The sequence below is a fragment of the Botryllus schlosseri genome, chromosome 7, assembly GCF_051294905.1.
Source record: "Botryllus schlosseri isolate E-star chromosome 7, Bs_hap1, whole genome shotgun sequence".
In the NCBI taxonomy this organism is placed as follows: Eukaryota; Metazoa; Chordata; class Ascidiacea; order Stolidobranchia; family Styelidae; genus Botryllus; species Botryllus schlosseri.
Genome location: NC_137242.1, coordinates 10,673,121 through 10,699,032, shown reverse-complemented (window position 1 = coordinate 10,699,032; position 25,912 = coordinate 10,673,121). Strand labels below are relative to the sequence as shown.

Here is a 25,912-nt window from a genome sequence, read left to right as displayed (position 1 = left end):
TAACACTTTAACTAACTCCAAAATTTACCCTTACCCAAACCAAAACTCGAATCCGACCTCAGACCTGGGCATTATAAGGCCCGCGGGCCAAATACACCTACTAAGACCCGATGAAGGGTGAATACGAGTAAGAGAATGAAGAGAGAGGAATTATCAAAAGAAAGATGACAGTAAATTTAGAGACAAGACACTGTTACATCCATCAAAATGCATAGAGGCCTACATCATGTGACAGCGCAGTGCGCCATCAATACCACATGAATTTTTGAAGCGAAATTGCAACATGTATCTTGGCGTCTCATGCAAAACGACTGACTACACTGCAAAAAGGCAGAAGATTAGTAGATATATCCCTAAAGTTATAGACGATGTCCCCTACTCTGAAATCCCCAAACTACGATCTACTTTTCACCATATCTAAACTGTAAAGAGTGAGTAGTTTTGCTAAAACTTGTTCAGATAGAAGTGGAAGTAGTAGAAAATCATAACCAAAAGAAGCGCTACCAGGCAAAACGTGCTTGAGCACTCGGAAATAGTATAAGTGCTTCGGTAATTACCACCTCTGTTTTTGGAGGCTCGAAAACAAATGACATTTCGGCGCGTACCTTTTTTCTGACGCACAGTCGACGTATTTCTGTGAAACGACTTGTTTTTCGCATTGGACGGATCATTTTCGTCCGCGCCACCCGACGACACGCCAGACGTTCCTGAGAATACACGGAACCTTTCAGGTCGCCGTATTTGGAAGTGCTTTTGCACAGGTTGATTACAGCAAGCGCACTGACAACGGCCCGTCCTCAGTTGCAACAAATTACAATATCATCCCGAATCCAGAGGTGGCGCCATTACTAATTACGTAGACGTACAAGCAACGTCGCTAAATTACAGTACAAGTAGCGATATCCAAGTCGTGTCAAAACTACTTCAAGTTGAAGCGATAAATAAAAGAACTCAAAATTACTCAAGTTAGTTTCAAAATGTGGATTTGGTCGGGGTATAGCATTTCACGCAAAACAGGTATGTGAATAAGTGAATCTACTGGTCCATGGACATATGAGCACGAGCATGCGACATTATAACATGCGACACATGAGCATATGGGTTAAATTACGTGTTGGGGTTGGAGTTAGGGTAAGGCTTGGGGTTAATATATATATAGCAGTTAATTTCAGGGTTAAGTTTCGGTTAGGGTTAGTTTTGGGGCTATAAAGTCACACGCTAAGTGACGCACGCTAAGTGTCCCATGCTCAACTGTCGTTTTCCATTGTGTCGCATGCTCATATGTCTGGCAACCGAATCTAACATGAAATGACATAGCAGGCAAAATGGTTGCCGGAGAACCCGGCCCTTGGAGAACCCGGCCCTACCAACTCGGCCCTTGGGGAACCCGGCCCTCGGTGAATTCCTCGGGTTCGGGGGGTGGGACATTAGGGTTACCGGAGGTGGGATATTAGGGTTCACGGGGTGGGATATTAGGGTTACCGGGGTGGGATATTAGGGTTGCCAGGGGTGGGATATTAGGGTTGCCGGAGGTGGGATATTAGGGTTGCCGGAGGTGGGATATTAGGGTTGCCGGGGTGGGATATTAGGCCACATGCTGCAAAGCTGCGGCATCAAACTCCAAGTGCCGAGTTCCCTGGCAACCAATCATGGTGAACCGGTAGCATGCGTGGTAGATTCTTCGATATCAGGCTCTCGCACTGGGAGATCTACCACGGCACGTGATTGTTCCCTACCTGAGAATCATATCACATTTAATGCATAATTATTCGAGGGCCGCATTCACCGAGGTCCAGAGTAGTCGAAAAACACCATGAATACCACAAGTAGACCACGCGTGCTTGATATACAAAATTTCCCGAGGGCCGGGTTCTCCGAGGGCCGGGTTCTCCAAGGGCCGGGTTGACCGAGGGCCGAGTTGGTAGGGCCGGGTTCTCCAAGGGCCGGGTTCTCTGGTAATCGGCAAAATGATTACCAGTGATTTTGGCACCTGGTGAATTTGGCATGTTAAATTTGGCACTGAACTCCTGAGCTAACCTCTAACCGTAACCCAACCCTAATCCGAATACATTATTACTTACAAACCGAGCGCGGACTGCCGAATTCAATTTGACGAATTGACCAAGTGACGTGTATTACTATTCACAATTCACGTTAACATTCAGTGAAATAATCATTTTCGAATTTATTAATACTTTGATATAATATTGATTGATGCATCCGTTTCATAATAATAATAGTTATTACGTTTCTAAAGCCAATTTCAACATGCCAGATTCACTGGTAACAGTAAAAACGCAATCCCAATTTCTAATGAACGTAATGCGATTGGCCCAGCAAACTGCATCATGAACTACACGGTGAAATCGCGTACCAAGCCGAGATATTTAAACCGCGTAACAAATCTAATTGCGGGTATCAATCTTCGTCGGACAACGTATGGGCAATTTAACCTATACTCGGGTCGATTTCGCGTTAAGTAAACATCACCTTGGCGCGGCCAATTACCAGTAAAACCTACGCGCAATTAAAACGCACAGGATTAAAGAAGCGACGCCTCCAGGCGAGAGGCGCATCGCTACATAAAATCTACCAGCCGGACATGTTCACGCGCCGAAAACCCTTGTAAAATTTAACCGCGACAAAACAGGTTCGCTCGGAAAGCACAACAGAGTGGGAATAATAAATAACGAGGGATACGCCGAGGGTGGTCTATAAACTTCGAGGTCGCATACAAATTCATAGATGAGCACTGAGCAGTGGCGAAGCTCTTCTAAGTTTTCGGAATACCCAAGTCCCGGCAGTTATGATTTCAGATTACTTCCATTTCTGCTGAAGATATTTTTGGCATAACTACATACGGGGCCTATGATATTTAAATATCGTAGGCCCCGCTACATACTTTTTGACTTTGGATTCTGTTAAGTCGATAGTGTTTTTGGGGTAAGTTAACATCACCTTTATTAGGTAAATTTTCATAGGATTCGGAGCGATTAACTACTGCATCATGCATTAACATGAGTAGTTATAACGGGCGTCTTACCTGACGACCTGAGAGAACACGGGTTCGAGTCTCTATTGTGACGTTGGAATGACTGCGGTTCGTCGTCGTTCAACGGAGATTCGGGCGTGCTGGAGCCCAACATAAAACTGCTATCGCTGTCGCTGGTATCTTCCGAGTCCGTGTCAGACTGAAACAAAAACGGCAATGTCACAGTATCAAGCCATTAATCTCACGATAATCGCGTCACATCCCAAACGTTGGCTAGTCCTTCGTTGAAAAATCCCATTATGAACCCTTACATTGCAGACCCATGGAATCCTACATTACAGATTAGCAGCCGTCTGCCTATTTGGTTGTAACGATGTGACATCGACATTAACGCGACTTGGAGAGGTAGAAAATTCTAGTTGCCTCATTCGTTTAATTAGAGCGAAACGCCAGTAAATTAATACCAATCTATTTTCCAGATTTCCTGAAAATAATGCTGAAGACCTGTACACTACGGCTGTTTAAAATTAAATTCTTTTTCAAATTTTACAGGCTACTTGATAAAATTGTTAGGTTACATTAAAACACGATGCACACTAATTTTTGCTCAATTTCAACTAGCGGAAGCGAAGTTATTGCAGTAAAAAAATCTGGATTTATTTATAAAGTAAATATAATGGTTATTGAAGCACAAAAAATTATTTACGGTCGCAAATTCTTCAATAATTATTGATTTACCACCGTATATAGGCCTACTATGATTTTAAATCTTAAATTTTGAACATCAATAACTTTGCTTCTACTGGTTGAAATTGGGACTTATTTGTTTGTTGTCCATCGTTTGTTCGGACATCCTCACAATTTCATGGGGTAGCCAGATGTTGCACAGTTCTCAACCGATCTCATTCTTTTAAGAATTAACTTGACTTTGACAATGAATCGCTGCTTCTAGTTTTACTTGATCACCAACCATTAATACTTTGACCACATCTGCATACGGGTCATGACCATCTTCCGCCGCTAATTATTCCAACGAGTTCATAAGCAAGATTGTGCTTGAAACTGTTCGCCGTGCAGAATGTAAGGTCCAGGGTCGAGGATTAAGTCCAGCTGGCAGGGCCGTTAATTCCATGTTTTCTTGTCAACCAATTTGTTATTAGTGCGTGTATCGAGAAATAGCCGGCACAGGTCGTGGGCACGTTCGTCGAGGGTATGTTATTATGATGGAAGCTTTTAGCCTCGAGTTATAATTTGAATACTTGCATTGGGACAGTAAGTCGACTTGCACTATGTTGATAAGGTTAGTCGATGGTCATAATTGAAACTATCCGAAGGTCAAACCAAGTCCTAATTTGCTACGGATTGCGATGCGCAGATTCAATCAAAAATTGCGATGGCATCTATCAAGCTGCAAAACCAATTCTCTTCTAACACAAACAAGCACCGAATATATCAATGCAGTAACAGACAATTCCAAAACGATTTAACAGACAGTAAAGTTTTGGATACAGGAGATTGTCAGCTGCATTCTATGCATAAATACAACGATTGAACCGACTCGGGAGCCATCAAGGACTTCCTCACTGCTTCTGTCTGCTTTGTAGATTTTTCCACGACTAACATTCGGGGCTTTTACACAAGCAAAGCGATTGCAAAGAGATAAGCGTGGAATGATTACCTCGTCAAAGTCCGTGGAGCTCACGGCGACCCCGAATTGCGCGGCATACGGCGGCGCGTCAAGTTTTCGCTTTGTCCTTCTCGTATCTGTTCATAAAAAAATGACATTCAGTCCATTTCCCGAAATAGGACAACCGAAAGTTTAGCTAACTTCCGTGAAACGCACGCATCGCAACGCGGCAGCACTATAATTCCTTATAAGGGAGAACGGCCGCGATTATATCGCAATTACAAGTAAGCGGCTGTCGCGAGCACCGGGTACAGCCAGGAAAACGTGTGATTATCTCCGTTTACAGCCCGGAAAATGCAATATAATTCGAGTAGAATCTCACGCGCGAGGAGCATCAAATTTAACATATAAATTGTCGCAAAAATGACATCATCACAATTCCCGATTGTTCATCGGCGTAAATTACCAGCGGCGGTCTCGCCGTCGTTCGTTCTCGGAAGACCTTTCCGTGCGGTTTCTTACGTCATAAAACCGGTAATTATAAGCTCGCAGGTGAAGCGGATCGCGCAGTAATCCGGCAAATTGGCGTCGTCACAAAACGGAGCTGCTATATCTGCAATCAGCGCCGCGTTTCTTACAATCGGAAACTGTTAATTTCCAATTACGCCTGCGACACCACAGCAGCGCGGATGTTTAAATAGGAAACGCAGTTAAAACAGCTGTAATGGAAGGACTAATAAGAAATATCCGCCTGCATTACGCTATTTTATGTGTGACATTACTTTCCGGTACAGAGGTGTGAGCCTGCCCATGTAAGACCGGCCACAACAGTAATTTCATCCCGATTTGGGCCTAAAAACACTGGTTTACAGCATCAGGGCTGTGGATAACTGGTTCTTAGCCTTTTTAGCGTGCGGTCCGGTAAAATTTCGTCATTGAAAGTTTATTGCAGTGAGAAATTTGTTGGAGTCTTTTTGATAGTAAACCTATTATTCTGCAAGGCAGAGAGTCCCGTAGAAGCCACCAACTCGATTGCTGTTTGGTTTCTTTTCAATGGCATGCGACTTCGCTGCCTGTTCTACTGTCAATATCGATAAAATGTCGTTTAAAAAAGTCGATTTAGCTTCCACCATGGCCTAGTAGGCCATGCTTCCACATATTACTGGTCCCAAACGAATTGTATGCTTATTTCAAAAGGTTTCTCACAACACTCACAGCATTGCGAAGCAGCCGCGTACAAGTCGTAAATATATCAGGAAGACTTCTAATTTTCTAAATCTGTTCAAAATCAGGCGTTTTATTTCGTAATTGAGGGACAAGCCTTCAAGCTCTCAAATTTCGCAATTGTGAATAAAGTGAAATACAGTTGGCGAAGCGCTCGAGACTGCGGCAGACGCCATTATGTCCAGGGGTAAAGCAGTTATCACCACTGCTTATCCGAAATCCCGAATTACTCGGTCTGGCACTCTCAAAAGTCAAGCGTCGCAAAATTCCTTGCCGGATTACTCGAGAAAATGCCGGCACCGATTTAACCCCACAAAAATACAGGATACCAAAATCTTTAACTAAAGCCCAAATGGCCAAATCCAACAACACGATGCAAAAAATTAGCGGAAAACATTGGCGATTCTACTCACTCAGCATATCGTCGTAAGACCGCGCCGACGTCATAAAGCCGTGACAGTCGTCGATTCTCTTCATCAAAGGCGATTCCGGCGGCGGGCGGACGTGACGTAACGGCAACGGTGGCTCTTGGATCTGTTCCAGCAACAGTTCGTGTAGCGACTTGGACCGAGGCGGCGGAGGCCCGAGTATGCGATTTTTAATCTAAACCAGAATAAGCATTACTATCTCGTTACCGGTTGGAATATCATAAATAGTTAACGCTAGCAATAATCGCTTCGGAAAAAGGCGTGGCAATGCGCACAAAGCAATCACTAAAATTTGAGTAGTCATTAAATTTGTGTTTTGCGTTACAAATGGACTCGGCGCGGCTGTAAATAAACACGATTTCAACCCAAAATCGAACGCAAACTGACACCGAATAATATTGTGACATTCTGCTGACAATTTCAATGACGCAATACCATACATACCGCGACCAAGTACGCGGCCGCGTATGAAAATGACGGATATATTGTCGCATCGACTACGCGTTGGGTGTCCAATGTCACTAAAGGATGGCATAAATGCGTGTAAAATGAACCTACTCCAAAAATAGATTATTTTGTATACACCGAACATTTTGAACACGTGTGGGTGAGCTATCGTGCGTTGGGCAAGCCAAATTCGTGGCAGTGAAGGGTCGATCACACACAATGCGACCAGATCAACAGCGATCGATGCGGCGGAGCATTTCTTTGTATCTTTATCTTAATGATCGCGAGCGCGATTCCGTCCGAATGACGATGCGACGAGAGGGCGATGGTACCTATTTTGTTGCTGTGGTTGTCGTGCTGACATATCGTACGAGGGCAGTGAGCGATGCATGTGAATGGCGATTGTGGTACTAGACAAGAAAGACAGAAGGCTTTTGGTGATGTTGTTGCATAGCGATTGGTGTAATATAACTAGTCTGATTTGAACAAACTACCCATTTTGATAATTAAGTAGTTCTATACCGGTAGTTGCGCATTTTTCAAATCCAGTAGTTAGTACAAATCTGTGTGCTGTGGTACATTTGCTTTGGGCAGAGTTGCGGGTACCTCTGTATCTTCATATCACATCAATGACTCTGTATTTATACCTTGCAGTGTATTTATATCTTGCAGTATGATATTAACTCCTGATCAGAAGAAAGCCTTGGCAATTTTGTGCATTCGAAGAAGATTGAAAAAAAAGATGCAGGCCAGATCGATCTGGGTGCATCCTATTTTACAACGGCGGGAACAGCTAGGAGAATATCACAGGTTGGTCAAGGAATATGAATTAGAAAGAGAAGCGCATTATTTCGACTACTTTCGGATGAAACCACAGCAGTTTCATTATCTAATCCAACTGATTGGAGAAGATATCGCCAAACTCGATACCAACTGGAGGAAAGCTGTTTCTGTAGAGGAAAGATTGGCTGTCACTTTGAGATTTCTCGCGCATGGGGACTCATTCAGAACAATCGCTGGATCATATCGCCTCGGATGGAGGAATTTTCCGCGATTCACCATTTGGGCGTGCACTAGCTGCAAATGAACTGCAGCTACCTGCAGATCGGGAAGTTGAGCCAGGAAAGCCTCCGTTGCCATATGTATTTGTTGGCGATGAAGCCTTCCCCCTATCATATCACCTGATGAGACCATACCCTGGAAAATACCTGGCCCAACCGAGATAAGTTTATAATAAACGACTATCTCGGGCACGGCGTGTCGTGGAGAATGCGTTTGGCATCCTCGTCCAACGTTTCCGGATTCTACTAAAGCCTGTCCCCCTAAAGGTCGAAAATGTGGATAACATGGTCAAGGCAATTTGTTGTCTCCACAATTTTCTGCTCAAACATACGCCCAACTATACCGAATCTTCTACGGATGATATCATTCCTGAGGATCGTTCGATGGATCATTATACTGGAAATTCCACTACTATTGCAAAAAACGTTCGAAATGCCTACACCGACTATTTCAATAGTCATCCAATCATTCACTGAAACTGAATTCACTGAGTACATGTTGAATTCACTGAGTACATGTATTGGTTTGTTGTTCAATGAAAACATTACAGCTGAATTCACTGAGTACATGTATTGATTTGTTGTGCAGTTAGAACATTACGTTTCGCCTTCGAAATACACTGCGTAATTTCTTCTATCACTTCAGATCTCTTAGGTTCTTCGATGATTTTCATTGATCCTGTGATAAATCTGGCAAAGTAGTCGAGTTCATCAGAATCTTGTTTCAAGTGTTTGAGAACAAGCGAATCAAAGTCGTCTAGCACCTCCGTACGCTTTCTCGCGGGAGTCATGCTTGTGTTCTGTGTTGAAGATAGGCTTGATATTTTTGAAGAGACTGATAGGCGGCTTGAGTTTTTTGAAGAGACTGATGGCAAGGGAGAGCTATAGCTTTCTTGTGTAGGAGATAACAACACGTCCCCGGTAGATTCCAGATCCGTAGAATTTGATTGAGCCTCGATAGCTTCAGCTTCAGGATCTAAATCTGCAGAAACGGGTTCCTCCTGTACTAACTCGATCATGATCGTTTTATCCATGTTACTGGATGTCCTGCAAAAAGAAGTGAATTTGTAATGTGTGCGAGAAAATCGGTAGTCAATGATTTCATAGACTCGTAATATTATTCATCATACGGCCTAATCATCCCCTTGATAACATTTTCATCAAATATAAATACACTGATTGCGATATAATGAACATATAGGCATAGGTTATTTGATGAACGATAAATTAAATAAATATAACGGCGAAGATGGAAGTTTCGTGTTTTATTGAAAATGAGATGAAACAAGGACAATTCGAAGAAAGGAAGATGGTATGGTATGCGAACCAAACTTACGTTCTTGACTGCACATACGGTTCGATGAAAGCCATCTGCTTCTGAAGGGGCCACTCACTGATAAAGCTTGCCCCTGCTCCACTTTTCTTCAGTCTCTTCCCATCACGGCGATTCCTCATGTACTTCTGCCTTAAAGAGTCCCATTTAGCTTTAGCCTCTTCTGCTGTACGACAATTAATTAAAAGATAAGATAGACATAACAGTAGACAATATTTCATTTCTCACCTGGTATGTTCAAGGCCTTGCCAATGCTTGTCCAGCTCTATTCACGAAGAGAAGACTTCCTGTAGGACTTTGTCGATTGGTCATATAAATGCACATGCTGCCTGACCAATGAAATCAGCGTCTCTTCGAAATCATACATTATTCCAGTTCTGCAAACTATTCCTGTGCATAGTCAGCCGAAAGCTTCGCTGGAGACAAACTTTCGCGCGGTTACTGGACTCGCGCAGCCTGTTCACTGTTTTGTTCAGTGTGGCCACCCTGTGGCTGTGGTTGGAGTGAGAACAAAACCGCGCGTTGGAATGTTTGATTGTGTGTGATCGAGCCATAAAATATACAGCGACTTCCCGGTTGCGTCGCGGAAATATTCAGAAATGATGACGTACGTAATCGTATTTTGACGTCATAATGTCAATAGCGCAAAAGTTCAACCATAGTATGATGATAGTAAGACAACCCCAGAGGGCCGAATGATAACAAAGAATCTCAATGGAGTACCTTCTGTAGGTATCAGAAATCAGTGTAGGAATTTTATGGCGGCTTTAAGCAACTCACGTTGACGCGATGTATGATAAAACAGATTGATGAATGATAGAGCATAGCAAAAATACACACAAAATTCAACAGGGTTTTCAAACACAGCAAAACAAGGAAGTTGCAAACGTACCACGTACGCTGCATTGTAGACAGTATCCGCGATTGAGATTTGAGATACTTAATCTTTTAATCTTTAGGCTACAAAGCTAGACGACACCTAAACGCACAGATTTCAAAAACTATCTATCATAGGAGGTCAAGGTGGTCAAGCATTGGTCCTGAAGTAGAAGTAATGTCTTAAATACATAATTAATTGCATGTAGAAGTAGCATTCCCAAAGACATGTCAAAACTACTTCAAGTAGGATATAAAGATCTGAAAATACTCGCGTAAATAGTTTCAAAAGTAAAGTTGCTCGATGGGTCGGATACTTTTATCGATATTATAATCACAGCAAGGCAACATCGAAACACAGACACTTGAAAAACTCACCGGTTTCAAGGTGGGCCGCGACCTTATAAATTCCAGTATAACCTCGTGGGGATCCTGACTGATCCTCCTAGGCGCCCCCCCGTTCACCGCGATCTGCGCGCAACAAAATCCGGCGTCAAAAATCGAACGGCCAATGCCCCGGGGGATACAATCGCGCGAACCCGCTTACCTTTTTCAAGCGGTAATTCCTCTGCTTGATGTCTGACATCAGGATCTCGTACGGAGTCAGCTCGAATTCGCGGTTGCGCGCGCAACCTTCCAGCTTCTTCAGTTTAACGCCCACGCGCAGGTCGCTCACCACTTGAATCCAGAGATGGGCCTGAAAGATATTGGGAATTCGAGGTCAAGTATACAGATAACCAACCAAAGGTGTAGTTCAGCGTCAGTACAGTACTCATGTACAGGTAGAAGTAGAAGTAATCAAGCAATTAAGCAAAACCTACTTCAGTAGGCAACTTCAAAAAAGTAGGACTTCATTACTGCGTGCGCTAGTTGATTTAGTTAAAGATCTGTCACTTACCCATTCCGTGAAATTCAAGGCCGGAAAGTCCTCTTTATTGCCGTCTGCCGTGTCGTTGTTGTTATTCAAATTAGCGACGCTTTCCAAGCTCTGAAAAGGAAACAGCATACTGAACATGGAGGCTTGCTTCTAATCACTTAATCTTGACTTAGAATTTCACATTTCGCAGTAAGACCTTGCGAGCTAGTACTATTCCACCTACACGAATAATCATTATTCCACATGAACTAACGCACGCCGATAAAGCTTAGGAAATCAGGTCATAAGACCGTGTATACTGAACGTTGACGTTGTATAATCTGGTGTTAAAACGTGGGGCGCAATTCCGCGCAGGAAGCAAGATCAAAGCGGTAACGTGGCGAAGTAGTTCAAACGTCGAACATCTCGACAATTACCTGCCGTGTTTGAACACGGGCACGCGGAGAAAATTGGTCATATGCTCAAACACTACAAAACTAATCAAAAATAATAGAGTTGTCTGATGGAGCGTAAGTGGAAGCTAATTGCGTCGGGACATTTCGGGTACTGATACCTTATTTTCCGCGCTAATACAACCATATTTACGTTTGATACACGACTTCATCGTGGCTGTAAATTTAGCAGCACGAAACGAAAGCATCACATAGCTAGTTCTAACAACAGTGTATCATATTCACATGCCAGAATACTGGAAGAAATAGTAATATTGCAATAACACTGCCGGATAACCTCGGGGGATAACTAACTGTTTGCCCTTGATTACGTGGAGACAAACATACGCTATTAGAGTTGATATATAGTGGAAAAGGCGTACCGCGTACAAAGATACTTCTTTACTGATGCCAGGGGTAGTCAAGATCGGATTTGTACAAGACCTCTATCTGGTGCGGCCACCATACACGCAGTTAATTGTGGTAGAAATAACCCAATCAGAACAAAAGACGACATTGGTAAAGTTCATTTCAATATTTTTTAGGGGCGCGGTACATTGAGGACACAATAATGTATCAAACTCGGTATTAACTAGCACCTTACATCATATCTCTCGGCTCTCGCCACCACGCTAAGTGTCGATAACGGACGCGGACAATAACCTAATTTAAATCGGCGAACGACATAACAACAAAACATAATCGGAGACCGAAAATCGACCGACAATTATAACAAAAAATCACACACCAGGCCAAGACAACACCGCCTATTGAAGTTAGCAATTGAAATATTTTGACAACGTCAGCCCAGGCACTTAAACGCGATCAGCCACGGGTTATGCGCGACCGCGGTGTGAAATGCTAAATTATCGAGTGCGACCGCGACCCGCGCTCACTTTTGCCACGCATTTCATCCGCGGCGTATAATCACTTCCAAGTGCATCAACCGGAAATGACAATCTGTAATTTTCCTCAAGTAGATTCGGACAGATGGCACGATCAACAATCGTGGCCTTGCGCCGCCTCTCACGAACAATCGATTATTACTGCTATTGTTGCATAACACCCGTAACCGCAACGTAAACAAGTCGTTAAAGACACAAAGTGACATGGAATACATACTTTTTTACGTATTTGAAAATCGCTACTTCTACTTTTAATGGAGTATAAATTTACGAAGTTCCTTCACTTGAGTGCCAATGATAGCTACTATAGGACCACCTCTGGGAGAACATGATTAATTATTACAGCCCCGACATTGAACAAGAGACAAAAACTGAAATGAAGCTGAAGTTAAGATATTTGATAAAATGATGCAGCGCTGCTACAATCACGGCAAGCTAGCGGCGTTTATCAGTCACATTCCGTAATATATACAGTTATTGTGCTAGCTCCATCCGGGGCCCCGCTCCATCCCAAGCGACTTTAATCACAAAGCATCGCAATATTGGTGACAATGAAATCCAGGGATGTGCCGAGTGCCACTCATGACGTCATACCAATAAGCGGGACGTGAAGTGTTCATTGTTCAATCAAATACACGCTTTCTATGAGACCGCGAAGTAAATATTGCCTGTTACACATATTTGTAAATATTATTCCAAATTTGCTGACAGTGATGTCATTGCGATGGGAGACAATACAGGTCGATCACTATTGTAAAGAAACGTCGTTACCATAAAAGACACATGTATTGCATGTCATGCTGTCTTATCGAGACTTCAAGGCTCCTGCAGCGGCAATAAAAATATCGCAGCGCCCATTTTCGTCCATAAATTAATAAAGTGCGTACAATTCGGTATTCGATAACATCGGTTCTCACTGCAGGACTCTAATTATCATATCGGATACTATATTCGAAGTCAAGTACTCAATCAGTATGCCAGCACTGATAGATATCTCGTTGAGGGAAGAAAAATAGTCCTTCATGACACCGCTTAGCTGGCTAGCTGCTATAGCGCAATGTTCCGATTTTGAGCAAGGTGCATTCTAAAACACGTGCATGTCATCGCATAACTTTTAACAGTCCTTACGAATAGAATCTGTCGCATCACACAAGATTCAAATTCAAGATCAACAAAGGAGTATATAAAACAAAACGCGTCCCGTTTAAAAAAAGCATTATGAGCAGGTATACAAAACACTACTAGTCCATTACCTTTGTTTCCTTACAGCTAAAATTCTAAAAGAGTACCCGTTTCACCATTCAACTGCCATCACCCCTCAGTACAACTATTGCGCACAGTGTACACTGTACAGACGCGTGGAATATATCGCGGTCACACGCAATAACTTCAATACATTTACGCTTGACAATGGGCGTTTGCAAACGCATTACCATTTCCTATTAATACAGGGATCCGTTTGTAATCATATTAAGAATCAAGCATGTCTTTGTACGGCCGCTTTCAGAACCAAGTACATCTCTGAGACATGAGAAAGGGTCTCTGGCGACAGATACAACAGGAGAAGGCACACCCACCCACGACCTATATGATCTGATTACGATCTAATTCAATAATAGCACTAGTGCGTTACACCTCGGATATTATTTTATGCGGTTCGTGGCGACTTGCAAGCTCGTTTGGACTTACAACGGCGCCAGGATTGCTGCAGCCATTTCGCAACAGATTTTAACAATGTCACCGTTTCCATATTCCGCTTTGATTAGCACTGTCAGTATATTCAGCCCAGTCCAAGCAGGCATTGAGCACAAGCCGATTGATATAGTGGTAACTGTAACGGTTCTCGACTGTAGGCCTTCAGGGGGTCAAAGGGTTTATTTCTATAGGAAATCCGGAAACATTTCTCCCTACATTTTGATAAAACTTTCAACGAATTGGTATTATTTTTAAGATTGTTATCAGTCAACTATATCCTCATTTTGTTCACTTTTTCACGATGTGGCACTGGGCACTGGCGTAGATAGCGCTACAAACCGCTACGGAGTGAAGGACTACGTCTGGCTGACAATCAATGGATTGCCAGAACTGCCAGAATGTCTCGATCTCGCTACCAATCCAGAACTGCATTAGCAGCAAGGAAATGTACTGATTGTTGAAACATAACGATTCGACAGCAATTATATATTACTTTGCATGAACTATATTATAGACAGCGATGTAGTATTGAATTTCTGGAATTTCGGGCGTTCGAAAATCACGTGACCATAATTACACCAATGGATTATAAGCTTACGGGATTAGTTTCGTCACGACATGCTCATTAAATAATTCGGGGGAGGTAATACATATGTATACAATTGAGATGAGGGTGGACTCGGAATAAATTAATCTGAAGATTGCAGTCGGAATAGGATTTACGAATTTTGCGACAGCCACCACTGTTGAGAGCAGGATGGGCTTCGGGAAAGATTCTAGAATCTACAGTTTCCATGCGCATTTGCGTAACTGCAAGATATGGAACTGTATTTGAACAAGATTTGATTGATATTCAAACGGAATAGGACTTTGAATTGAGACCAAAACACGCCATGAATTCGTATCCACAAATATAAAATCCGTCCATCTTTCACAAATAAGGGACCCACACACCGGCACACGACAATTCATACAATATCTCATACCCGATACGGCGATATCTATATCAATAAACGTGCCAATTGTCCATTGTGCCATAACCACAATGATATTTATTTGATAATAATCGTGATACAAATGCAGCGCATGTGATTTCTATTAAATGCTTCAGTAAGACTTGGCGTAGCACGCAATGATAACTCAACCAAGGACAAAAGCTACTGCGAAAACCATCGCTTTACGTACCGCGCCGCAGTGGCTATATTTAGAATGTAACGCAATGGAATGACGGCGTCGCCTTACCCATTCCATACGTGACCTAATGGCAAAGATTAAAGCCGCAGGTGTGTTGGTTTGACTTAAACAAAGAGGAAGTAGTCTAGCTTGGAGCATAAAATTTCGAAAAGCTATAAATCAGCGAGAAATAAGTCACTGGAGTTCGCATTCGATCGATGTAAACGCAATTCGAAATACAGGTATCACATAACTACAAAAATCTTGGCAGCTACCGGCACAAGAAACGAGATGGAACAAGCAAAACAAGTAAACGGGGTAATTACGTACGAATTACCGAAACATACGAATCGCGGTATATCGCGTAATAACACGAGCAAAATCAACCAAATTGAGCCTTAGAACATCGATATACTAGCGAAGACGGAATTCTGGTCTTTGAAGTTATTTCGAAACCAACTCGAAAGAGACAATTATCTCTTTTTGTTCGTCGTTTACGATTTCATTTGTGCGATCAAACCTACTGATTACCCGCCGACATCAAAGACATTGATGTAATATTTGACTATTCTTTGTCATTTTTGTCAGCCCCGAGTACATTTACGGTAAGGGCGATAGGGAAACCATGTAACAAACGGCGATACACAAAAAAACTTGACTTTCGCTAACAGTCTGCGACAGTCTGCTTAATGAATAGTTCGGGAATTTTAAGACAAAGTCCCATCTTCGTTATCTCATTACTACCATCTTTGTTCCGAAGGATTACAGCACACGGTGACAAGTGCTACGTCACTATAAGCGCTTGAGAACATAACAAGACCGCGAATTATGGTTTATCTATGACTTTAATCGCGTAATGCTGCATCGAGATCTCAGCTCTCGAGAACCAGCATAAATCCCCCACTAAAAACAATGGGCGTATTATCTTACACGACACCGGTGTCAAGTTTATCCAATTGATGTGACGCGTGTAGGTTCCGCCGGGTATGTAGCGCGTTGAAATACCGCATCGCGGATTTTCGCAAAACAACGGATCGAGGATAGCACACTCAGCTAGATCCATACGTGTCGAAGTAGATTTGTCGATAAAAATCATTGTTCGGAGTTCAGGACTTTACTGAACAGCAAATCGGATTGCCGTTAAGCGCAAACTTGAAAAAAAACTTACTAGTGCTACGCATGTTGACATACTCCCATAGAAATTAAGTACTCAAGTTGGTACTCAAGGAAAAGAAGAAGTCATGCCGTAATTAGTGAAGTATATGTAGTAGCCAAAAATCATAACCACTTGATTACGTAATACGAGTAGGGAAAACCTACTTGAGTACCTCAAAAAGTAGAAGTGCCATACTTCGTTACTGACCACTTGCGCATATTTCACAGAAAGCTATGCTGGCATCAAATTAGGCGATATACTCTGGACTGGTGCATGCTTTTCTGCGCTATGTCGCTGCGCGCAATAGTGGCGATCGGAGTAGGGTTACGGCTGGACACAGCGAGAAGCCCGAATGAGCAGAATAGCACACAGCACACTGTACGCTAAACTGACATCAGGAATCCTTCCTTTACAAAATTTAATACTTTTAATCCTATTAGAGAGTTTCAGCGTGTACGCAATCCATGAATGACATCCGAAAGTGAAACGATACCGTGCTATCCCACGGTACATGATAAATTCTGTCTTTGGATACGGAGCATTACATAACAATCGGGGAGGGGGTTAAATTGGGGAGGGGGGTTAAATCGCCGCAATATGGACACTTCATAGTTTTAAACAGACACTGGCAATGGGTTTTAACTTGAAAAAACTGATTGGTATATGATTTAGACATCGAATTCGGAACGTTCATCGATTTCCATACGATCCTAAAAAACGAGCCGGGATCAATATCAAGCATTGTCATTCTGATTAAATGTTGTGCATGTCTGATTCGAAGTGCTGATATCTCGAGTGTAAGCTAGGGCTCTTCAAAAATGACTTTTTTTCTCCAATCGTACCGGCTACTTGATAAAATTGTTAGGTTACCTAATTTAAGCCTACACACCAAATTTGGTTCAATTCCAACCAGTAGCCGCATTGCTACAGGAGCAGAAAGTTTCTATTTAGTTTATAAAAATAAATAACAGAAAATTTGAAAATTTTCTGTTCACCCCATGAAAGTGTTAGGTTGTCTATAGAAACGATGTTCACCAAATTTGTTCAATTTCAAACAGTGGAAGCGGAGTTATTTCCGTCGAAAAATGTGGATTTGAATAAATTAGTATTTACGGTGAGCACCACTAAAATAAATAATTAAAGATTTGGTCACCGTAAATACTATTTTATTCATAATCCAAATTTTTCGACAGCAATTACTCCGTTTCCACTGTTTGAAATTGAACCAAATTTGGTGAACATCGTTTCTATAGACAACCTAACACTTTCATGGGGTGAGCAGAAAATTTTCAAATTTTTTGTTATTTATTTTTATATAATAAATAGAAACTTTTTCTCCTGTAGCAATGCGGCTACTGGTTGGAATTGAACCAAATTTGGTCTGTAGGCTTAAATTAGGTAACCGAACAATTTTATCAAGTAGCCAGTACGATTTGAGGAAAAAAGTCATTTTTGAAGAGCCCTAGTGTAAGCGGGACCGTGCGAACCTTCACTTATGTAGAATACAATCGCGATTTGCCGACGAAAATGCCACTAAATTCAATATTTCCATTATTATGATTATCAAAACGTGCCTTATTATGTCAAAATTATGACCTATATTTGAGCAACACAAGAGCAATCGTGGCAGGGAAAAAGTACTACAACGGCGCTTAGAACACGTTAATGACCGTAAAGCGCACAAATTACAGCAACGCCGGGCTACAAAAACCCAGTAAATGCAGTCGTAAGCATATATTTCCTGAGCGAGATCGACAGAGCCGCGAAACCGAAATATGTATACAACAAACTGCGAAAAATATCAAATAGCGCCGTGATACAACGACGGCGAGATTAAGGAACCGATTACCGGCATTCGTAAACGCTACATTTCGTGAGTCAGTCGCGCAGCGGATATCTATCGTCGCATTTTCGAGTGTCAAAGGCGCGGATTAACGCCGTATTCCGCCGAAAACACGGGTCTAATTACGCGAGACAATGGAGAAAATGTCGCCGAGATATTTGACTCGATGTGACATATGATTATGAATATCGTCCGAAAACAGTATTTGATGATTTTGAAGGTACGAATGGAAGTAGACGCGTTATGAAAACAGATTAATTGTGGACTGAAATAGTACTCAAAGTTATGCCGCGTAATACTCCAGTTAATACGCCTACAATTTTAAGGACATTTCCATTTGGTTGAGCAATGGGCATCCTCGCTAAACACGGCTCTTCCGCATAACGACTACAAACACCACCGTTTCGGTCTTGTGAAAGCGTATAGTTTCTGCTCTTACAACTTATGAGTTCAAGTCCAACCACCGTAACATATCGAAAAGACAGGATCGCCCGCAAGGAATGCGTGCGACAATAGACTAAGGAAGCGGACGTTAAATCAGGGCTTTTGTAGTGCGGCGTGATATAATTGGAGGAGTTGTCGCTTCGTTAATTTCGGTAGGTTGGGCTCTATGATTGTCAACATTCTTGACGACACTTGGAGCAGTGACGTGTACGAGTACACAGTACACGGCTATCGTTCGTGGAAATAATTACATTTCAGCACAACTTGATCATGGAAAACCTAACGGGACGATGTGCCTTACAGGCTGTATTCTGACCGGGACTATTTCGTTGGTAAGATTACTGCAGTAACTAGCTTGATATAAGCTGAACGTGTTAAGTTTATAATCTAGATTACGAACAAATGATTTCTCGATTTAGCTGCCTTTTTTGTGCGTGAGTGATCCATGACTAAATTTTCGTTAAAATGTGATTTTCACAGAATAAAAAATAAATAAATAAACGAGTAAATAAAAAAGGGACTAGAATTCATAACTTGCACAGTATATTATCAAACTACGATCACTATAAAATCTGAATTCTAACCAGAGTGCATTGGTAAAAGGCAAATTTACATAGCATTACCAATTTCCAACACACAGAAACGGAAGACCGAAAAATGTTTTTGCATCCGCACTCACCTCTCCAGCAGTGGAGACTTTTTCCAGAAACGACTTCAGGTCGACTGCTTCCGTGATGAGCGCGCGGCATACCGCGAGATAGTGTTCGTTTGCCTTGGAAGGCTTATCCAAGTGCTCTTCGCACAGCTGTAACGAAAATTCGGAAATCAGACTTACTCGGAAATTCAAGCATCGTATTCGTTCACAAAGTGTCCGATATTTCAACCAAGAGCCGCGTAGCCACTTGACGCGTATTTCGATGTGGGGTGTGGGCGCATCCACAATCTCTCGCGGAGGGGTCTTTTGTACTGTCCCGGGGGTTGTAGTGACTGGAGTCTGAATTTTTTGGCGACTCGACTTGCCATTACGACCAAGTCAAACGTTTGAATGGGATTTACCCATAAAATTTCCTCTGATCCTCCTTTAATCTCTGATTAAATAGCTAAGCGATAATCTCATGATTGCTGCATGACAATTCAATACAATTCCATACATACGCACAGCATGACCAGTTCACCACGACTCGCACAATGACTTGGACTACTCCGCCTTCTGTATTGACTTGGACTTGACTCAATGGAGAAATGAAAATGACTGGACCGGACTCGAGTCAAAAGTTGAGATCACAGGAATGACTTGTCGCTCAGAACCTCACGGCTTGATCATAACCTTGCACAGTTGCCGCTTTACGTATCTATCATGGAAAATTTTAGTACGCAGCATCAAGACTGCCGACATAAATAGCGCATGTGCATTGTGCTTCTCGCGATTGAATCTAAACATTCTGAATTCTATGGTCACTCTGTCAAGTTAGACACCACCTTACTTTCAATAAAGGAATATCGACAGTAGTCCGAATTTTGTTGAATTGATCCAGCACGTCATCCACGAACTTGACCGCCAGAACAACGACGAAGCCGAAAATAAAAGCGATCGCGAGTCTACCCACGGCGTCGACAGCCAGAAACAAACACAGAAGCAGCATGATCCAAGCCGCGCCGTAGGCTACCATCCGACATGCCGCTGTAACTTCGGTTACGCGGACACTGTACCCTCGATGAAAGTGTTCCTCAGGGGCCGTGAGTTGTAAAAGCTTGAGCCTACGCCGTAAGTTCACCCGGGAACGTTCCCGACTGATTTTCTCCCGAATAGCTAGCAATTCATCGACTGACACCATTCCTAATCGTAAAAACACGCGGGTCTACAAAACCATAAACGAAGCACACAAACTACAGTTCTAAAAAAGTAAGACGATATTGAATATAAAATCGATAGCGTTGCATTGCAGGATGCATACAAGCCTAAACCGTCTCGGACGAAATGAAGCCTAGCGTAAATTCAACTGTGTCGTCACACATCTAAGTCTCGCGAGTTACATCTTTCTCTGTTACGTCACAGATTCAAGTCGCTCGCTGTATCAAGTCACTTTATACGTTCTCTGTTTTAGCCTGTGCGTATTCCTTGATCGGTATCAAACCGTAGATCCCATTATATTCGTGCAGCAACGGATCGCAACAAGATCGATGCAAAATCGACCGCGTTTGGAAACGACACGCCACTCTTTGTTTCTCGTATAATAAAAGTCGGCTTGTCTCGCATAATTGCAAGTTCAATGCCGCACACAATATGCAGGTGCGGGTAGACAGAGATCATTTACGCTCATACGCCTGCCTTTTCACTGCAAAACGGCAGGAAGACAATCTTCGAAATAATCAATAGACTTCGAAATCCCACCCTGCGTTAATAGGGATTGGAAATGTAGCGGCAAAAAGCGCTAACAAGGAAGCCCAGGACTGTTTACGGTATGCATCAGCTGTGCGGAATGATCAACATCAACATAACTAATGCGCTCTGTCTATCAATCTAACTCTAACAAAAGCTTATGCAATATGAGCGCTGCATACATCAACGGGTAGTACGGTGCGAAATCAGATATCATCAATAATAGAAAGCTCGTAAAAACAGACCTTCTTTAAGATCTCCCAGGTGCACGGCCCGTGATCGAGGCTGTGGTGTTCCTCTTCGTAGTCCTCGTAGCCCTCGTCGTCCTCTTCCGTCAGAATGCCGTCGTAGGCCACGGTCATTCTCTCGATGAGACGCTCGAGGTCCGGGCCGATCGCGTTTTCATCGTTCAGATCGGTGCGGTAGTCCGAGGCCTCGAAAAGTACTCTTCCAAACGCGTCGATAAGCTGAAAGCACATAAAGCGGTGGTTATTACCCTTTGCTAACCAGACGAACCGTTGCGCTAGTCTCCAAGCCTCCGGCGTTACGAAAATCTACCATGTTACACTATTGCACATCTAAAACACTTCTATATAATACTCCATACTGGTGCACAAAATGAACTGTGCGTCAACAACAGTGTTTAATGGCCAAAAACCGTGAAACACGATCATGAGACATATCAACAATATTACACTTCAGAGCAAATCTGTCTTGACTTCCGCCGAACCCACGAGACTGGCTCTACGACCTACGGTTAAGAAACACCGGCATAAATAATTCCAAATCTCAAACACCTGACAGGGAGCAACGCGTTTACTCCGGTTTAATTGATTGCAAATTCCTAGGGTCTTGCTTGACACGTCACGTGACACGGAACCGAATCGCATCGATTTATTAAATATTTCGGTTGGGTCGAAAGGTTTGGAATTACGACTTCGACGAAGGCGGATTGAAATTTGGAGAAGAGACTTGCGATGACTCTGAATATTCATGCCATCATGCGAATTTTCAACGGATTCGATTCGCTGGAATTGGATATGTGCATTGCGCACGACACGCAACGAATTACGGATTCGAAGCTCAAATCACGAATACGGGTTAGATTTAACGATATCGAGTCGGGTTATCTGAAAGTCAAATCAATCATATGGAATTACTGTTATCGGGCAAAAGGTAGAAGACAACAGTTTCCTAAAGCTAGTATAATTTTAACTAAATCCGTATCCGGTAACTGGTATATTGTGGATATCAGAAGATTCGCATCGCGGTTAGTTACGAGATGAAACTGTACAGGAGATTGGCCCGTTTAAATGAAGATTGCATATTTATGAATATCGAACCCAACAGGCAGTTCCGACACGGTTTTATCAGAGGGCCACTACGGTAAATGTTTCATTACAAAAGATGATATCACACTACCCGGGGCCTACGATAACTTAACTTATCGTAGGCCCCGCACTACCCTAAGCGTATGCCGAAAAAACAGAGCGCCCCAGTTCCCCGAGTACCACATGAATGTGAAGGTATTGCGGCGGGGCACGTCGGTACAGCGCACAATGTAATATAAATTGATTTTACAGTAGAGTTCAAAATGTCGGGCGAACACTAGCAGGTTTTTTAAGATGTTGCAGTGTTGGAAGTGACGTTCATTTCTGACGCGCAACTGAATCAGAAAATTGCTCCAAACACAATTGCATCAACTGACACTGCGTCACCACGATTTTAGACTTTAGTAAACGTAGCCAATGATCGTTAGGCTATATTTTGTTGAAGAAAAACATATAGTTGCAATACAGTTTTCCAAATCTCGTGCTCTTCGCATATAACATATAGAGAAACAGCACCATTCAATACGACTTTACAGCATACGACTATATTAATTATTCAATGACTCGCCGAGCCCCATGCTCGGCTGAGCCTTACGTAAACGGCATCAAGCATTTTTTTAAATATGCATCGATCACGAAGACGCACATTTTGAATCGTCATTCCTAACGCTCATATTGCGTCTACCGTGTTGCGACGTGTTTACTTACACATGTCTGATTACTTTCATGAATGATATTTAACGTTAGTTACAATCATAAGATGAGAGTGATCTTGAAGCTTTTTATGACAAGATCTGCGTTAATTCTGATTTCGAATGTGGTGGTTAGCTGTTCTCGAGTTGACTGCGTTTTCACCCTTTTAATCTACTAAATTACAGTTGCATAATGTCACAATATACTTTTCTGTATAGGCAGTATATCATGGAATAAACATTAAACACCGTACTAGCAATGTGGCATATTGCTTGCAATTGGCGTCACCCTTACTTTATTATCACTGGAATTCGCCATGCTTGAGTAACTTAGGAAAATGACTAAGTATAATAAATCCCTAATGAAGTATCAATTCCAAAGCAACGAACTTTATGACAGTCTATTTGTATACGCAAAGAACGAGTATATATTCCAGTGCTTCTAATAGACATCAGTGATTTTAGCTGGCCGTTGGAAATCTTGCCACACTTCTTACGCGAAACACTTGACACACCGAACAAGTTTTGCCCGCGCCGGGAAGACCCGTGTTTACCCGCGTATCAGTGTTATCACAAGCAAATCCACATGTTCAAGCACTACGATTTCAAACAGCACGCAAAGCAAATAAGTACATTAGGTAAGGTCAGATTCCATTCGCCTACCGAACACCTATACTACAGAATATCTATCATCGAAAGTTACATACTGTAATTATGTTAGCTTTGGCCACAATACGAAATCTCTACCAATTAGATTTTCACGACTGAGAGAGAGAGGGGTGAGATGATGAGGTCCAGCGGTCTATATTCATAGCATAGTCATTAAGTACAAGAACAATCTCAATTAAACTAGAACTACAACAGAGCCACAAGCGCATTTATGTTGCCCATCACGAATATTATCCAAAGCCATTGTCAAGGTAACTGTCCATTAGAACCATGTATCGTAGCACAAGTATGTTAGAGCACAAATATAGTAGCAAGATTATTTATTGTGGGGCAGTTGCAGTTGTTATGATGTGTGAACGCGACGAAGTATCAACGGGCAGCAGTTATTGAGGCATTTTAATGTTGTCTTAAAAATACACAAGGCCACGGCACAACAACGCTTTGACACTGACCCTATACGCACTGCACTTTTCAAATTACCAACGGCGATTACGCCGTGACCTGACGCGACGGGGAAAAAAATTCATGTTTACTCAAGCCATGATTTGTATTCGAAACGGTGTCGCGTTTAAACATTACTTTCAATAAAAGACAACGGCCCGATATCATTACGAAATGGTCCCGTGACGATGACACGGTATGAAAATAGAGATTGTCTCACCCTACGACGGGACACAGTTATCGCGCGTTTTTTATTCCATTCAACGCCGCTGCACACAGTTCTTTCCGGCTGCAATAGGTCGCGCATATACAAAATACCAATATCCGCGCAACGCAGAAATAAAAGTAGCGTGGGAAGCAGGTCGAGGCATTGCAATACGCCAGTAGACATCTTCAAGTGTCCTCCGTGGAAACACTTCAAAGCCAAAACGAGTGCCTCTCATAGTAAGGGCGCGGCACGTTCAAAATTGTGTGATATCTCAATAACAACACTAACACGCCGTATTTTCGGTAGAACCGACGAAATCCGATTCGATTGACGTAACAAAAATATATACTGCGCTGGTTATAATACGCGATATACGTACCCTACGCTAGCCGACTGTGATCGCACACGTAAATATATAGCTGTCACCAATGTCACCAATTATGTATTATCGGAATCAGTAATCATAATCACAACCAGTGATTCATGCGAGCAGTTGAACGTTAAAAATAATGACCAACGTAAAATCTATCGCCCCACAGCTCGACGCGTGATAATACAACGACATGCGATTATATAGAAGTTGAACAGGCAACATCAACGGCATCGTACGAATGCTTTGGAAGGCGCATGTCAATTTTTGAAACACGTATATCCTTATCTGAAGCCAGCAATAAACAGCACGACAATGTTTGATCGCGTAAATTAGCACATCAACGCCATTTATCAGATAACGAAACGATGCAGTGGCTGCGATACATTGCGAGAACGAATCGCCAAAGGCGATGCTCGACTTTTTCACATCATATAGAAGGCTAGGGAAAATCTATAAAATCGATCTTATCATGCACAGAAGCTCACGTAAGATTACACTGCAACTGCACCAGAGGGTTTAAAATTTGGATATAAACGAAATATACCCCACACAATAAATGCTGCATTCGCGGGGCTATGATTTCATCCTTGAGTAATTGCAATGGTATCCATTTTCCAATGTCGCGATTAGAGCTGACCTCTTGTAATCAACTTCTCATCCGATTAAGACTAACAGCGAAATACAGCGTAATGATCGTGTGACTTTGCAACGGATAAATACAAATTCAAACAATAGATGTAGATTGGTAATAGGATAAGAAACTGTGATCGAATACAAAACAAGACTTCGATAAATAAACGCAACATATATACCATCGAGTAATACATAAGTGTATATAATTATTTCTCTAATAATCCCAAATTAATGCACTACCCCAGTATTTTGCTCCAGGTATTCCCAGTGCCTAGTTGCGATTTCCTTGACCGCTATTGTGGTTGGTAGTAAGAAACAATGGGTGCGGTAGTTCACATGGTGCTGCCTGAGGGTTCGAATGCATGATTCGCAAATAAAAGTAGCTGAACATTCAAATTATGCCCGAACAAATCAGATCGGCGCTCGGAGCTCGAATTAGCATTTTCGTCGGAGTGCAATTTTGCGGGCTGTGACCGTGCGAGGACCCGAGGACTGAAATCAGATTCAAAAGTGTGCGCAACTATGCAAGGAAGTGAAACAAGGAACCGAATTCAGTTAAATTTTGCACATTAACAGTCGATAACACCAGTTTTGGAAGTATTAGCGGAACTTGACCCCGGACCATGAAATCCCACAATATGATCTTTACTAGACCCGGTTCAACTGCTCGAAT

General features: G+C 42.4%; 3 protein-coding genes across 6 annotated transcripts in view; 1 reads left to right on the top strand and 2 right to left on the bottom strand.

Moving 5' to 3' along the window:
• The window catches only part of LOC145442513 (GATOR2 complex protein WDR59-like), a 458,341-nt gene that overhangs the window by 115,374 nt on the left and 317,055 nt on the right, over window positions 1–25,912 (top strand). The gene's annotated exons all lie outside the window — the stretch shown is intronic.
• The window catches only part of LOC145443675 (protein spire homolog 1-like), a 30,193-nt gene that overhangs the window by 3,741 nt on the left and 540 nt on the right, over window positions 1–25,912 (bottom strand). The window contains exons 2-10 of one of the 3 annotated variants that reach the window (XM_080321607.1): window positions 21,138–21,359; window positions 19,192–19,317; window positions 10,887–10,976; window positions 10,536–10,685; window positions 10,367–10,459; window positions 6,257–6,446; window positions 4,671–4,756; window positions 3,044–3,191; window positions 606–707 (exon numbers count right to left, since the gene is read on the bottom strand). In XM_080321607.1, the coding sequence (XP_080177733.1) occupies window positions 606–707; window positions 3,044–3,191; window positions 4,671–4,756; window positions 6,257–6,446; window positions 10,367–10,459; window positions 10,536–10,685; window positions 10,887–10,976; window positions 19,192–19,317; window positions 21,138–21,359 (1,207 nt within the window). Of the gene's footprint in view, window positions 1–605; window positions 708–3,043; window positions 3,192–4,670; window positions 4,757–6,256; window positions 6,447–10,366; window positions 10,460–10,535; window positions 10,686–10,886; window positions 10,977–19,191; window positions 19,318–19,996; window positions 21,076–21,137; window positions 21,360–25,912 lie in introns of those variants that run through there. The other 2 variants (XM_080321608.1, XM_080321609.1) reach the window with 2 other exon arrangements.
• Window positions 8,279–9,653, bottom strand: LOC145443677 (uncharacterized). 2 transcript variants are annotated; one of them, XM_080321614.1, is made up of 3 exons: window positions 9,341–9,653; window positions 9,116–9,275; window positions 8,279–8,826 (listed from the first exon to the last, which is right to left on the bottom strand). In XM_080321614.1, exons 2-3 carry the CDS (start codon window positions 9,232–9,234, stop codon window positions 8,337–8,339), a joined length of 609 nt encoding a protein of 202 aa, XP_080177740.1. In that variant the 5' UTR covers window positions 9,235–9,275; window positions 9,341–9,653; the 3' UTR covers window positions 8,279–8,336. The 2 variants fall into 2 exon arrangements, with proteins under 2 accessions (XP_080177740.1, XP_080177739.1); XM_080321613.1 differs by having other exon boundaries at window positions 9,116–9,278; window positions 9,341–9,652.

Bases quoted from the DNA above. Each gene is read 5' to 3' on its own strand.
- LOC145443677 (XM_080321614.1), bottom strand. From the start codon at position 9,234: ATGAGGAATCGCCGTGATGGGAAGAGACTGAAGAAAAGTGGAGCAGGG. The intron at 8,827-9,115 runs GTAAGTTTGGTT...TTCTTTTTGCAG, and splicing joins CCGTATGTGCAGTCAAGAAC to GACATCCAGTAACATGGATA.